This window comes from Alosa sapidissima, chromosome 1 (assembly GCF_018492685.1).
Source record: "Alosa sapidissima isolate fAloSap1 chromosome 1, fAloSap1.pri, whole genome shotgun sequence".
NCBI lineage: Eukaryota > Metazoa > Chordata > Actinopteri > Clupeiformes > Clupeidae > Alosa > Alosa sapidissima.
In genome coordinates, this window is record NC_055957.1 from 13,514,571 (window position 1) to 13,531,463 (window position 16,893).

Below are 16,893 nucleotides of genomic sequence, written 5' to 3' on the forward strand. Positions count from 1 at the left end.
GCCCTCTTTGACAGTAGTCCGTGAGATCAGGCGGAGTGAGGGAGGCGGCGTGCTTTGATGTCGGGGGGGAAACACGTAGGTGAAATCTGCCGGGGTGGAATGAGCGTACATGCAGGCCTCAGAGGCAGCATGTGGTGATGAGGAGGGGGGTGTAGGGGCGTGGAAGGCAACGCACTGAATCCATGTTTGGATCCATGTTCCGCGCAGCATGTGCACATGCTGTTTGTTCTTGTTTTGGGCTCCCCATTAGTCGTTGTGGTGAAGGGTCACTCAAGCATCAAATCCCCTGTGTGCTCTGCAGATACATGATTGCACTGGGTGTGGAGATGTAAATATGGAATATATTATTTGTGGAAGTGTCTCCTGGAGACCTTTTTCTAGGGCAGAGGATGACCACCTTTCTAAAGGGGTTGGTAGCTTTGATTCCCATGTCGGAGATGGCAAAAAACGCATGTGTTACAATGGATGTTCTCCGAGAAATCACATTTGTTTGGCAGCTGGGATAGATTCTGGCATACTTACCTCAGAGACCCTCCATACATTTCTGATTGCCATGTAGAAGGCACTATTAATGTGTGGCACTCTTCCTGATCATCCTGGTTGATTGCACAAGACAAATGTAGTGGGCCTTTGGGTGTGTACATATCCTGTCAGTCAGGATGTTGATGGTGACCTCGAGAGTGTTTTGTTATGGATGTTTTAGAAAATGTGCTGCAGTTGAGACGCTTTCATGTGTTTCATCTTTTAGTACAATTTCACTTAGACCAATACTGTGATGTATTGATTTAGTTAAAATCTGGCTCAAAGAAGGATATCCTTAAATGGCCGCCAGTCATCAGACCGAATTTGATGACTTTTTGCAGATGTAGAAACTAATACTGAATAGTTACAGATTTGTAGCCAAGATAGGCAGTTTTTATGATCAGATCAAAGGGTTTACTGGAAATAATCAAGCCAGAAGCATGACAGTTCACAGTTTTGAAAAACCTAAATCTTTTGTGAATCAAAAAGTTACATCACATTCCATAAATATGTACACCTGTGCCACAACCCACCCCAAAAGGAAATTCAGTCTATTGTTTTGAAACCACTTCAAAGCATAATGGATTTGCTGTTAAACATTATGATCAGTTTCCTCCCGTTTCAATCACTATTTACTTTAAGCTTTTGGCTTTTGTCAACTTGTATAACTATGATTATCCTCAGTGACTGTGTGTTCATGAATGTTTGTTCTCTAAGCACTTTATGACCATGTTATTACAGTACAGACTCTGTACAGACCGCCGTCCAGTTCTTTTGACAGAAGGACAACACTTTGATGCCAAACCACCAGAATAGTTTGCTGAACAGTACCCACTACTCTCCCACGAGAGATAGAGATGAAGGAAGGCAAGCCAATGTGTTGTGACTGAATTTGTGTGTGTCTCTGTGTGTGCATCTCTGTGTGTGCGTGTGTGTGTGTGTGTGAGTGTTGTGTGCTCATGTGTCTGTGTTTGTGTGTGGGTGTGCGTGCATGTTCACGTGGGGAGGGTGAAGGGGTTCCCTGACCTTTCTCTGTCCTGCCTCGAAACATCTGGCAGCCAGATGTGACCGCCCTTTTTGAAAAGCAGCTGGGAATATTGGTGGCTTTGTTTAATGGGAATAGCTCAAACTCCTAAACTCTTTGGGTAATTGAATTCCAATTACAAAACGTTCGCCATTCAATGGCTTTCAATTTTAGTGATTTATTCCTTCCTCTTGAGAAAGATGTTTTGCTTCCTTTTTAGGAGTGTTTGACAACTGTTCTCACCCTCTGAATGAGAAAGGGTGGTCAGTTGGTATTCAGACATCTGAGCCAGGTGGGAGAAAAGATGGCAGGTATTTCTTTTCCCTCTGCACGGACCGCAACCCCAGAGCCACCACTATCAGAGGCCACCAGCACTATCGTCCGAACATCTGGACTCATTTGTTGGCCACCTACGACGGCAACAGGATGGCCCTGTATGTGGACGGGGCGAAGGTAGGGGAGAGCAGCCATCAGACCGGCGCTCTGTACAGCCCCTTCATGAGGACCTGTCGAATGTTCTTCCTGGGTGGGGACCAGGCGGACTCCAGGCACAGTTTCCGGGGGCACGTGGGTGGCGTGCGCCTGTGGGGTCACCCGCGCGCCCATGAGACGCTGCTCGCCGGGAACAGCCAGAAGGAGAGGCAGAGCCCACTGCTTGCCACCTGGGAGGACTTTACTCGCGCTGATCAGTGGTGGCTACCCTACAAGGACGGGCACTATCCGGCCGTGCTGGCCACGCCCCATCCCGAGCACGAGCTCGTCTCGGCCTTCCTGCCCCCGCCGTGCGGCCTGACCATCTGCGACAACAAGGATGTCGTCCTAAGCTACGGCGAGCACTGGCAGCTTCGCGCGGAGAAGCACATCCGTTACCGCGTGGTCAACGTGTGTGATGACGATGGCAGCCACCCTACCGTTTCTGCCATCCAGATCCAACGGCAGCACCGGGCCCTGGCTGCGGCGTTCCGGCCTTACAACCTGACCCTGGAGCTCAGCGTGCACACCGTGCACAACTCCTCCCTGCGCCAGCGCTTTATCCTGGGCAGCTGTCTCAACGCCAAGATCGGGAACAAGCACTGTGACCCTGAGTGTGACCACCGACTGACCGGCCACGACGGCGGCGACTGTCTGCGCCAGCGGCCCTGCTACCCCTGGAGGCGGCGGGATGGGGAGTGCAACATGGAGTGCAACAACGTGGACAATGAGTACGATGACGGAGACTGCTGTGACCCAGACATCACTGATGTGGCCAAGACCTGTTTTGACCCTGAGTCTTCGTACAGGTGAGGATTGTTTTGCTTCCCCCAAATGATAATGGTCAAGTTATCATAGATGCCTTGTCTCCGAACACAGCCCCACCATCTCTCCTATTACATGACATTAGCACATACAATGACACCGTATTTAGATTAATTCACTTTCAGAGTACTGTGTGACACCATTTCCCCCAAACACTTTATAAGAACTACACACTATGAAGCATTTGATAAGCATTTGTAAGCTATTAGTTAATGTTTTGTTCATTATTTGTCAGCCATTGTTCCTAAATTACATCTCATCAGTATGGTAAGTTATTTGTAATTGATACATGATAAATGATTTCATTTAATTTCCCTCAAATTTCCTGGGAAAGACATGGAGTACTGTGGTACACTCTGGCATGGTTGTTAAAGTCTGGTTTATGAAAGTAAGATTCATATAGCATATTTTTGTTCCAACCATTCACTAAATCAGCTGATTCTTAGCTGAACTCAGCCAGGTAGATCAGTTCATTAGTGAGATCAAAAGTGCACAGGTAGAACTAATACTTGGTTGGACTACAAATCTTTTGATCTATTATTCTGCCATGTGTTTAGAATCAGAAGTTATTGAATATGAATCGAATAGGTACAAATAAGTACCTTCTTAATAGCCTGATGTAGCCAGAATATGAGTCTGATACTGCTCCATTGGGATGTTATTATGGGGCGTGTTTCAACCGATACAGGGGGGGAATGCCTCTGCACTCAATTGGATAGACCTAACCAATCAGAGCAACGAAATAGCTTACCGTGAGGTGTAGGAAGAACACACGAACCATCCTTCTTCTCCACAAATGCCTTAACATTGTTTTCTGGTCTTTTGTAAAAGTTATTGTGCCGTTAATATCTCCTAAACACTCATTAGCGAAATCTAAGATATACGTAGTAGGGTAGGCTATTAGTAAAAAACTGATAGCCTATATCCCCTCCTTTTTTATAAATAATTCTGTTGAACACTGATATGCTACAAACATGTTATAAACAGCTCGGAAAGGCTGTCACAAATCCCTCGAACAGGTGGTCAATCAGAGATTTCAAACGAACGAGGAAACAACATGTCACAATACAACACGCTGCTGTTTTCCCTTTATGAAAGTGAAACCATGAGTTTTCCCACATCTCAACTTTGGCCAAAGTTTTCAGAAAAAATTGTTTTCAGTGACAAACCTTCTCCTTCTTCCTCTCCTTCTAGCCACAGCATTTTTGTTGCAAACATAGGCCTAATCTAAGCGTGTTCAGATGACGTGATAGATGAGGCGCTGTTGCTCACCTGTTCATCATCGTAAAGCCCCATTTGATTGGTCCGCCAGATCTAGGGTGAGCATAGTTGCTCCACAACGGAGCAATGCCAGACCGAACTTCCGACCTCAAATGTTGTGGGCGGGACTAAGTTCGGCTGGCACCCAGGCTACCTTCTTAAGGTAGATTTTCAACACAAGATAGATGTGCGCTGTCCCGCACAGTTTTCATACATATAAAATTATATATATTATATTATATATCATTTACATATAAAATTATTTGTATATATAATATATACACATACAGAATATATATATATATATATATATATATATATATATATATATATATATATATATATATATATATATTCAGATACTTTTTCTAAACTCTTAACACAGACTCACACCTTCAAAACACAATTGGCCAAATGGATAATATTCTTCTCGAAAACACATTTTGTTACATATATACTAACACATCTTTCTCTGCACACACTAACTTTACTAAAACACTGGAAATCTGACTCAAAATGAAATGATTCTGTCAAAGAATAACACTTGTTTTTACTTCACAAGGTACATGCAGTCAATCAAAGTACACCAGGTTTCAAAATAGTGGCTATTGTTGACATTACAAAAACTGCATATACTTTTATGTTTCAGTGGTATATATGCAAAACATGCAATCCACCATTTTTACACTAAATTTCTTGGTTGGGAACTGTATGTCCACATGTAATGTTCACATTCAAAAGCATTCCAGTAAAAAGCAAATCAGTTTTTTTCCTTTACTGTTTACTACAGGAGGTTCAGTAGAAATACTGTTTACAGTATGATAGAACAGAAAAAGTTTACAGTATTGCTTACAGTGAACAAAATATCCATGAAACACACAAGAGCATTCTGAACAAAAATACAACAGCAAAAAGCCCAGATAAAAGGGGAGGGGGGGGGGGGTTAAAAAAAAACACAAAATTATTGTATCTAATCTCTGCACTCTTCACGGCCAGGCCACATGTTTTCATAAACATCACATCTGATATTACAGTATCCAAGGTGATGGGATAAAACCGCTTGGTAGCAGAAGCAGATTTATCTAAGTGTATCTAAGGTTTGGAATATTGTATCTAAGGTTTGGAATATTGTTTTTGCTACTGTGGGATGTTGTGTGTTAACATTTGTAAATACTGCAAAAACAATCCATAATTTTGTTGGGAGGTATAGCTTTGTTTGTTAAGAAAATATAAGCATTGTGGAAATGTGTTCACTGACAGCGTATTGTGTGAAACGACATGAAATGTGTGAATGGTATGGCCACAAAAGACCGATGCTGTGCTAATTGTGTTTAGAGTTTTGAAAATGTGACAACTGGTTAGACAAACGCTTGTTAGCGACTGAAAAAAACTGTAATATCAATATTGTACAGACCTCCTACTTTTCCCAAGACCTTCCCACAAATGAATATGCAAACATCAGAAAAGTGCAAATTATCTTTCTAGCAGGTGGAATACCATGCCATCTGTTCTGACATACCATGCCATGCTCTGAGGTGTGCTTTGTGATGACATATCACTTGAAACGCACATGACAGTATATCATCATCACCAAAGTGTGTGTGTGTGTGTGTGTGTGTGTGTGTGTGTGTGTGTGTGTGTGTCTGTGTGTGTGTGTGATTGCACATGCACATATGTGGTTCAGTGTGTGTGTGTGTGTGTGTGTGTTATTTCATTATCTGCCAAATATAACAGAACACACACTCACAACTAATTCTGATATGCTGAATGTAGGTATGAACACTCCAAATGTCAGTTTTGAATTTTAAAATCAGTTTAAAATTATCTTAATGCTAACTATGATTCTAAACACTTTTGGACCACCCTTATTTAGTCCCTCTGTTGGAAATCCTCATGAAGCAACTTTGTCTCACTATGTCTGTCTGTTTCCAGTTTTATTTCCACATTAATAAATGGTTGAATCTGGCTATTAAACACATTAAAACCGCAAGCCGCAAGGAATAAACTCCAATGAGAGCCCTGCCCTGTTCTCGGCCAGAGCTGAACTGTAAATGTGTTTAACTGTTGATAGGAAACAAAGCTCTAATAGTACTACTCTACAGCTTAATGAACCACCGACTAATATGGAAATAAGGAACAAGAAGTGATACAGTTTGTGAGAACACTGTGCATTACGCAACATGCATGATGTATGAGATGAAATTCTGGAACAGTTTCTTTTTTTTTTTCAAAGCATGCAAAGCTGGGAGACAGAGTGGCCAAAGTATACACTTTAAGTGGCTAAACAACAAAACCAGAAGGCTCAGCTCTATTCATTGTGACAGGCAAACTTATTTGGCTCCCGGTTCGACTTTGTGATGTCGTGCCATGATGTCTTTCTTTTTCAGTTGTGCATATGTAGGTAGGAATGCATAAGCTGATGTCTATGCAAAAAAAGAGAAAAAAAGCTTTATTGCACTTCAATATATTTCACAGATGTGACATGCATCAAGAGAAATGTCACACAAATGCAGTGATTTCTGTCAGTACAGTTTATAAAAAGAGCTCAATGATAGAAAATGACCCACATTCAAGCCATTTTCCTCTTATTTATTTTTCAACTATGATGCAAATAAATTATACCTAGAATTTGTTTAGACTTTGAATTTCTGTGTTGAAAAACCCTCTTAATGTAGTTATTTGTGAGAGATTAGTATACAACCACTCAAAAACTCAAAAGTATACCTGCTTCAAGGAACCACTTTATCCCATTTTATTTTTCTGTCATCGCTCTCCTGTCGCAGACAACTTGAAACGGACAGCCATTGTACGTATAGTGCTTCGCAGTGTGTCGGCTTTATAGCCTACCCACTTTCACAGTCACTGCTGCCACAGGTACTCGACTCACAACATGAAGCCAGCTCCCTCATAGCTGAATTGACAGCGGCGCCGTAAATCACCATGGCCGGGCTCTCCGCACGTAGACCGCGAGGTTGCAGTGCCAGCTCCCCTCTGCCACTGCGGCTTCCCCCCTCCACCAGGTGTATGGCTTTTATGACCGGGCGAGGACTTCGGGAGAGGTATCATACCTTTGAAGTCCTCTATCTGTTCCTGAGGTATTCCCGCGGAGACTAATGGGGCCCTGATGATATATTTGGATGGCTGTCTGAAAAACAGTTGAGAGTTTGCTTTCGGTTGTTTTTCACTGTGAGGTCTTTAAAGAGGACAACAGAAGACCCGTGGCCAAACCTCAGGTTTGCACGGTTCGCGCTCTTCTGTCTGCAGGTGTGCATGCATGTGCATGCGTGTTCGTGTGCTTGTGTGCATTCATGTTTTAGTGTGTGTGTGTGTGTGTGTGTTAGTGTGTGTGTGTGTGTGTGTTAGTGTGTGTGTCTGTGTGTGTGTGTTAGTGTGTGTGTGTGTGGGGGGGGCTCAGTGTGTGTGTTTAAGTCTGTGTAAGCATGTGTGGCCATGAAAGGGTTCCGTGGGGACTGCATGTTTTTACCATGTGCTCAGACATATAGCTCACATGCTTTTGAAGGGATAGTTAAGCGTTGGTGGTCCGAAACATTGAAGTGCAAGAGGTTAAACCTGACCATTCTCAGCAACGGCAGCCCAGCAGCTCGGACACCCACCGTTGACAGTCGCAGACCTGGCCCACATCTGGGCCCTGTCCGATCCGGCACCTGTTGACATTGCCACTTAGTTAACAAACAGATATCCCTCCTGTTAATGTAGCTCTGGGAAGATTCGCACCAGTCCCCTGAGTGTGGCGCTTTAAAGAGGTCTTTCCTGTGAAGGCTGGATGGGTGAAAAGCAGTCCAGCGACCGAAGAGAATTAATGCTGGGATGACATTTTGATGGCAATTGTATTGCGTGCTTTTTATGTCGAGGTCTGGGATTTCAGTATTTTTTGGTGTGAGTTATAGTCCAGGTATGTTCTGCCGGCCAGTGCAACACAGCCCCCTGCCAGTGGCTGTCACTACACAAATTTGTAGCTCAAGCAGAGAGAAATGGTGCACAGAGAATCACCATGTATATGGAGAGTTTTGGCCATGGAAAAAAAAAACACGGAGAAACAAGAAGAAAGCTCCAACTGAAGTCAAAGTGTCAGACAGCGCTTTTGGTTAAGGTTTAAATGACATAGAACAGCTGATATGGCCCGTTCAACATGCTCTGTATGATGTTGGCACAGTGTCATGGTATGACACTGAGCAGTGAAGACCCAGTGTGCGTGTGCGGAGTGGAATGTATCAGGCCCAGGCGTGGGCCAGAGTCAGTTCTTTGCCTTGCTACTTATGGGTTCTGTAGCTGAAAAATATGCTGTTCTCTGATGGGTTCTGTAGCTGAGAAATCTGCTGTTCTCTGTCCGTGCATTTGTTTCACTGGCGAGGAGTGTAACCACAATTATATGTTATTGATAAATTACAATCTTCATTGCCATGGGAAGGGGGTTTGGTGTCTCGTTATTTACGTGTTTTCAGAAAAACATGTTGGGATGTTCCCTGAACTTATTGAGCAGACTGATAACAAATGATTGATCACACAGTGATATCCAGTCCATATCTATAGTTTCCTGATACCCTTTTTGATCTATTATTATTTTAAAGTCAGGTGTTTCCTATTTTGAGAAGTTATTGAATATGACAACCAGGTGTTTTCCTAATCTAAGTTTGTGTGTAGGTAGGTTGCTATTTATTCTCAATTGACCGTTTGAATCAGGGCACAGTGAAACAGATTGGCAAAACATTATTCCTTAAGATGTTTCAGTGCAGAAAAAAGACAGCATGTGATTTTTATTCATGATGTAATTCATCTGCTTGTCCTGAAATGTGTTCTGGTTGAGCTGAATTGGAAACGTGTTTGAAGGGGTCTGTCAGACTTGACAAACAGTTCTCAGTTATTAGTAAACCACTAATGTTCCTGCAAGGCGCGGGCATTTGTTTATGTAAGACTTCAGGTTGAACATTATTTCTTCAAAAATAGTGGACAGTGGAAATATTATTTGTGTTGGCATCTTGACCTTCATTTTAATCTCTCAGAGCCAAAAAGAAAAACAGAGTTACATGTAAGGTCTGAAATGTGTTGTTTTTTAGCTCATGAATGAATGAAAAGTATTCCATAAGAGTTCCGTAACTGTGTATGGGTTTCCTTATGGAATCATGGAAGAAACTGTATAAAATATTTTCTTTTCAATGTTTAGAGGTATAGTTAGCCAATCACTACTTATCTACAGACTAAAATACTAGGTATTTTTGGCGACTGTAGAGCTCCCTCTAGAGTATATATTTATATTTTATTCTGCTGTGCTAAATAGCAAACTTCTCCTGACTAATCCCCCCTGTAAACAATGAAAATGCTTTTGTTGTTATGGAGTTGAAGGATTAAAAACAGACAAAAAGTATCTCCAAAGAGCTAAATTACTGACAAGGTAATGTTTCAACATTCTTGCGAGATTTGTTGGGCCGCCAGCTTCCAAAGTTGAATTGCTGGTTCTGCTAGTGGCGGCCCCCTGCTGCTTTGCTTTCAGGATGATTCACTCTACTACGATTTTGTTTACCATCGAAATGACTTTGAAGCTGTTATATTATACTATTTTATTATTTAAGGTAAAAATCTTGCATAGTGTACCTTTAAGTGGTCAATGAAGTTAGACATTGGAATATGAATTGCTTTTGCAATGGCATTTTCATGTTGAAATAGCAACATTTAATGAGTTTGCCACATTATGGCAGTATTTCGTAGCCATAAAACATTGCATGGGCCATAAATGTAGATATGAACAGTGCCCATTGAAAACGATAAATTGAAAGACAAATTACTTTAAATTACACCTCAAAATGTTTACAAAATGTGATATGCCTCCCCTAAATTTCTTAACCTTTTGTATAAAAGTGAGAGGAATTGGAATGTGTGAGCAAATTGTCTCAACTTCCCCCTTATTGCATAAACAACAGAATGAAAAAAGGCTACACTTTGGTCAAGACTTAATGGACGTCATCCAAGAAACAGTAGGTGGTTCCCCTAATGGGCTAGACCCTTTGGCGTGCTTCAAAAACAGGGGGCATTAAGATGCAGACCTCTCCAAACGAACAGGACAGTGATAGGTGGTGCAAAGGTTTTACAGTGTGGAAGCAAGAGAGAAAAATGGCTTCTGACACGTCCTAGTAAGAAAACAAGTTAACTTCACACATCAAAGCTTCTCCATGGCAGTTTATCACTGTTGGGTGCCAGGGAGTGGAGGGGAGGGGTGGCAAGACTGTGGTTCATGTACCACCACCAATTCAAGAAATTATGCACCTTAAGAATTATGTGAGTAAGACTAAATTCCTCAAATTGACTTATGGTGAGGGTTTCTTTGCAGTTTTTTCCTCTCGGCGTATACCGGTAGATTTCTCATATTTTTTTTCTTTACTCTTTCATAAGAAAAACATCATGTTGATCTCATCAGTAAGTTGATGGCTTTTGATATGCTATGTGGGATTGCATTTGTTTGTATCCACCACAGTCATGTTCTGAAGGTGCTGGAAACAGTTACACTCCTGCCAAACCCATTGCCCCAGTGTGGTTTCTGATGCATTTATTTCATGACTTTTAAAAAGCTTCTTCAATTTGTTTTTGTAGGCCAACTTTTCTTGGTACCAATTTACAATTATTCTGTAATGGTTTTTCACAGGCTACCGCGTGCTGGTTTGCTCTTCAGAGGGATCAAATGTTTAGTTCTGTGTAAAGTTGCAACAGTTGTTCTTGGTTTTAGATAGACAGAGTGTTTTTTGACAAAGTCTTGTTCACAGTCTTGTTCAGTTATTTGCCAAAAGTGATCAAACGCTCATATGCCGACCATCTGTATAATGATAGATTTTCTGGAATAAATGGGTGTGTTCAATCAGTTGTGACTTACAATCATTGTAGTGGCTGAGTCTATCCTTGGAAAATGCATCAAAGCAAATGACAATCTGGTAATCTTTTCTCCATTCTGTGATAAAATGTAAAAAAATAAATAAATATTGTTACTGATAACTGCTGAAAAAGAAAATATAAAAGAAGTCTTGAATTTATTCACTCTTTAAATACTACATTGCTTCCTTGGTAGTCATTAAATCCGAACTACTTATGTGAGAGAAGTAACTAACCAGACAGACATGATCAGATGGAATGGTCATCCTCCTGCAGCTTTCGGTGGATACTACCAACATAGTTAACATACACTGCAGCAGGAGAGAACGTTAAGAGAGATGTTTTCATGTATAGTTTTTTAACTTTTTTGATATTGTAAATGATACCTTCACAGGCTTGATGAGAAAATAACAACATACAACATACATTTAGATTTACAGGCTTTCCCAGACAGTTTGACATGTTGCCATTCAGGCATATCAGGCGTATACGTGGGGATGATTTTGCCATGTTGACAGTTGCCATGTGGCACCTGAAACATAACTCAGGCTCAACAGAATTTATATGACAAGCAAAAGCTCACTCAGCATAGAGGCATTGGTTGTGCACCCTCCACCTCCCCCACTCCCACCCCAAAAAAACAGAGTCCTCTGTTTTTCCATGGCAGGTTGTTTGTGTTGAACTAAATATGTTTCCACTGCAGGGCTTACCTGAGTGTCAGAGAGCTGAGAGACCTGCTTCATCTGAACAGCTCCAAGACACTCAATGTCTTCTTTGCCAACAACTCAGCCCGCGAGGAGCTGGCCGGCGCAGCCACCTGGCCCTGGGCGAAGGAGGCCCTCACCCATCAGGGTAAGACGCTGGTATCTCTATCCAAGGGAAATTAATTCAAATAAGTTACAATGTCATGTAAAAGCATCTTGTTGGATGGAAAATATTCAGGATATGTGTAAGTTGTTATGTAAAGTGGCAGAGGAATAGATGAAGTAGTCTACTGAGGAAGCCACATGGTGAGCATGATGTTTTACACAATGCTTTTGGTGTGCATAGCCTGCTTTGCTGGTAAATTTGAAACACTCCGTATCTATTTACACCCTTCTCCGCTGTATGAAGGATCATTTTTATTCTAAAAGACAGAGAAAAACATGCACTTTGGGAGTTCTTAGTGACGTCAAACACCGATAAAGAATTGGATATTTGCTGCGTATTTAACTGTATGGAGCTGTTGCTGGGATGGGGATCAGATCATGGGCCTCCCTGACCCGGCCTGCCCCAGCATCCACTTTGTGAATCATAAATGGGCACTAAAATAGCTCTCTGTCGGCCTCTCACGACCCCCTTCTTCTCTCGTTCTCCTTACTCACTCCTTTTTTCCTGTGTTTTCCGTTATGGGATTAATGAGCTGTAATCTTGGATATAAGCGTAAACACTTGCGGCACGCATAGATTTCCCTGTAGATTCCCTCCGGATCATTAAGGCTTTCCAGTGTAAAAGAATGGGTGAAAGAATGAAAGAACCCCCCACAACAACCAAACAAAAACAGAGTGGGTGAAGCGCTGTTGCCATCTACTCTCACCTGCCAGCCGATTTTATTGTCTTCATTATTGCTGTGTTGTAGAGCTCATTAAAGAAAGAATAGACGTGCATGGGCCAATCTCCTTTTTTAAAACGGAGATTTGTTTCCTGTGCAAAACTTTTACTGATTCAGCAAGTTGTTCATTTGGTTAAGCCTACATAACAAGGACTGGCTTTCAATTAGGAGTTTCAAATATAAAAGACTGCTGATTTGAACATGGGCAATTTGCTCACCTCCATAATGTGATTGTGTGTGTGAGAGAGAGAGAGAGAGAGAGAGAAGACCGAGACATGCAGAAATGTGTGGGGATAGAGAAAATATGAATGAGAGAGGGAAAGACAGAGAATATGAATGCGCATGTGTGTATGTGTGTGTGTGTGTGTGTGTGTGTGTGTGTGTGTGAAAGAGAGAGAGAGAGATACAGAGAGTGAGATGGAGGGAATGTCTGCATTTTAAAGTCAGAGAGCTATCTGGTGCTGCCCCTGGAGCTTGTGTGTATCTCCCGGCACATTCATCCAGAGCCCTGGGGACTGCCTGCATTCCTGCACAGATGGCCCTGTCTTCTTCCACAGAACAACACTACATCAACACACTGATCCTTAAGGATGGCTGCACACTTCCACAGAGCTGTCTTCTCCAGCTCATCATCAGTAATCTGGAACAGGGAGAGAAAGAAAGACATCTGCACACAGGAATGGGATACTGTCTTATTAAGTCTTGTTAATGCAGGAATAAACAAGAGTAGATGCTGTTATTTTTATTGTTGGTTTTAAAATAAATACATTTGATATACTGTCATGTCAGAGACAAACCTCTGCAGACATCATTGCAACATTCTTTCTGCCCACAAATGTTCAGTGGACCTACATGAAGGTTAAATGGAGAGATTAGTTTCCCATAAATTGGCAGGATACAGTTTATGGTGTGGGCTTTGGCAAAACAGTGCTCTACTTTGATTCCAGATAAATCACCAGATTATTTGTGAAAGTGCCTCGATGTTTCATGTCTAGGGACAAATTCAAGTTAATGCCCTGAGCAATTTAAATGAAATCTGATCACAGTAATGGAGTGTTGACCTGGAAGTAGGGTGGCAAATGATCTGCGTCTAACAGGCATGCTTGGCAAGGCAGTCTCTCATTTTTCTGGCCGGCCTGCTATTTCAGAGAGGGAATTTCAAAGGAGGATGGGTGTTTTCTTCCCAGACTTGTTTTTTTCCACACTACCCAGCCATCCTATCAGTGGCCGATGAAAGCTTGTGTCTTGAGCAAGCGTCTCTGGAATAGCTCAGAAGATAATCTCTGACCGGCCAAAGCAGTGTTTTTTGTCCGAGAGCAAATAGCCGTCTTTTTTGTTTCCCTTTTAAAGTTAACAAAGAGTAATAGCAACAGCGTCCATATTCCATAAATTGCTTCAAAGAAATGATGCAAATAGACATTAAATGATTTCAAACAATTCCTTACCTGCTGTGTTTTTCAAATGTTTCCATACAGTTTCTGTCGTGTTTTATTTGCCATTTTGTAAAATCCCATTGATTTCTGTTGGAAGACTCATTGCTCCTTGATATCACTGCGCTACTGGAAACGGAAAGGGGGTCTGTTTACGGTTGTAGTCTTTCCCCCGCGAGATCTTCTTTTACTGCCCATGCTTCAGACTCAAATATTGAGCGGAAGTTTATACACGGTTGTGAGGTATCGGAAAAAATAGCTCCACAATAGCAAATAACACGGATTGAAATCATACATTGCGCTGATATATTTGTTTTTAATAACCAACAACACCACCAACCACTCGGTGAGTTGCACAGTTTTGAAAACGAACGTTAAGGGTTGTTTTAAGGACATGTTTGTGCATGCCCATAGCCAGCCAGTCAAAGGCCATTCAAAACGAGTCAGAAAGTCGAGACAGGACCCATCGTCAAAATTTCGGTGTCCACCACTCTAGTTCATCCAAAACAAACCAGAAAAGGGACTCAAAGTGCTAAATACCGGAATTATCCTTTACACTTTAAAACAGCTTTCAGCTTAAGCTTGTGACAGCAACTTAAAATCATTGGTTATTATTTGTTGTGTATTATTTAAAGCAGTGGTTCTCAAATGGGGGTACGTGAAGGCACTCCAGGGGGTACGTGAGATTTTAAAATATACATATATTTAAAAAGTACAATCCATGCAAAAATACTTTAAAAACAATTATTTAATAAATATTTTAGGAAAATATAAGTTCATAAAATGAATTTTATATTTCAGTAGGCTATTCAATTTCATTATCCTAAAAACCCAGAGTGCCCCCCATACCAGGATGGTTCGACCCAACCTGTCACATGCCACCCGCCATCACCTGTCAATCACTGTCAAAACTCAAACGATGGAGTCGTGGTTGAAGCGTCGCGGTAATTCTTGTGCGCTGGTTAAGGGGTACTTGGCTGAAAAAATATTTCACAGGGGGTACATACATCACTGAAAAAAGGTTGAGAACCACTGATTTAAAGGAACCATATGTAAGATTGTGGCCAAAAATGGGACTGCAATCACTTTCAAGTTACTGTAGAGCGGTGTATCCCCTTCCCCTCCCGACTGACTCGAGGTTGCCAACTCGGATGGCGAAACACTACTGACTTTGTGATTAGTAGATAGGTGGAGGGTGGCGCATCAGGCCAAAACACAACATGACATGACAAAACACAACATCAACATCAGTTGACTGCAACTTCACTTTTTAAATGACAATATCCTGGCCGGACTACTGTTGTCAGTGATATAAACATTTGAAATGAACATGATTTCTTAATGTCTAGTGACATATCAGGGCCATTTTATGATTAATTGAAATACATTTCTTACATACGGTTCCTTTAATACATCACCTGTGAAATGTGACCGTCTAATGTTTCTGTGTCCGACACATTGAAATATTTCTACATTGCCTGTGATTTTCATAGACGTCTCTCAATAAAGTTTTGTAAGTTTTTCTGCTTTGACTTGGTAGAGCAAGTGAGGTCCTGGAAGTCCATTGAAAATAAATGATGAAAGGAAGTAATGAAATGCATTGCTCCTGTTCTAGGTGGCATGATTCTAAACCCCTCTTACTATGGCACTGTGGGGCACAATAACACCATGATCCACGAGATGGGCCACATCTTCGGGCTCTACCACGTTTTCAAAGGCGTCAGCGAGCGGGAGTCATGCGATGACCCCTGCCAAGAGATCGAGGCGTCCATGGAGACGGGCGACTTGTGTGCCGACACAGCACCCACCCCTAAGTCCAAGGCTTGCCGCGATCCAGACCCAGTCAATGACACCTGTGGCTTGACCCACTATTACAACACACCGTACAGCAACTACATGAGCTACACAGGTAACCAGCATTGCTCAGCATTCCTATTTCATAGGCGATGATTATCACCTAAATGGCAGTCAAAAACATCTGGACAAAAGACTTCTTGTGTCTTATCAAAACATCTTGCCAATCGACGACAGTTGTAAATAAGCCAGTTGGCTACAGGATACATGCACATAATACAGAAATGTTGATTAATCTGTGTTGTCCTTACAAATAGATAAGTTAAATCAAATCTACAATATAATCCCAAAAACATTATATATTATTTACATGTTTCAGTCAACATCTACATCTACTAATTTTTATTTTGGCAGATGATAACTGCACCAATCACTTCACACCCAATCAAGTGGCGAGGATGCACTGCTACGTAGATTTAATCTACCGAAGTTGGGTTGAGGACCGAAAACCCGCCCCAGTTCCTCTTGCACCAATGGTGGTTGGCCAGACAGGAGACTCAGTCTCAATCCACTGGCTGTCTCCAATCAGTGGTCCACTCTATCAGAGGTGTGTGTGTGTGTGTTTGTGTGTGTGTGTGTGTGTGTGTGTGTGTTTGTGTGTGTGTGTGTGTGTGTGTGTGTGTGTGTGTGTGTGTGTGTGTGTGTGTGTGTGTGTGTGTGTCGTGTTTTGTTGTTTGTATAACGACTCTCTCAAAGACAATTAAAAGTAAAAGTAAAAAGACTATCAAAAGTAACCAAAAAACATCTGACATCCAGTCTCTCTTTCTTTCCCTTTCTCTGTCTCTCTTCCTCTCTTTTCAGGGAGGGTGATGTGAACTGCCAGAGATGTGATGAGGATGGGGTCCTTTATCAGTATGCCCACGAAGCTTCGTCCCCTCACGCATGCGACACCTCCGGGTACTGGACGCCCGAAGAAGCTGTTGGTGAGTTAATGCCAAGCTCTTTCATCTCTCTGGCTGTACACCGTGTTATGTAAGTATGATAATGTGCACTGAAACTGGAAACATAAAACCCTCAGAAAGTAGTAAGGCGAATTATTA

At 41.9% G+C, this 16,893-nt stretch overlaps 1 protein-coding gene across 1 annotated transcript in view; it reads left to right on the top strand.

Annotated features, from left to right (window-relative positions):
• pappa2 (pappalysin 2) overlaps positions 1 to 16,893 on the top strand; it is a 45,025-nt gene that overhangs the window by 3,019 nt on the left and 25,113 nt on the right. Inside the window, exons 2-6 of the mRNA XM_042094095.1 lie at positions 1,767 to 2,826; positions 11,682 to 11,830; positions 15,615 to 15,908; positions 16,208 to 16,400; positions 16,655 to 16,776. Of these exons, the coding sequence (XP_041950029.1) occupies positions 1,767 to 2,826; positions 11,682 to 11,830; positions 15,615 to 15,908; positions 16,208 to 16,400; positions 16,655 to 16,776 (1,818 nt within the window). The remainder of the gene's footprint in view (positions 1 to 1,766; positions 2,827 to 11,681; positions 11,831 to 15,614; positions 15,909 to 16,207; positions 16,401 to 16,654; positions 16,777 to 16,893) is intronic.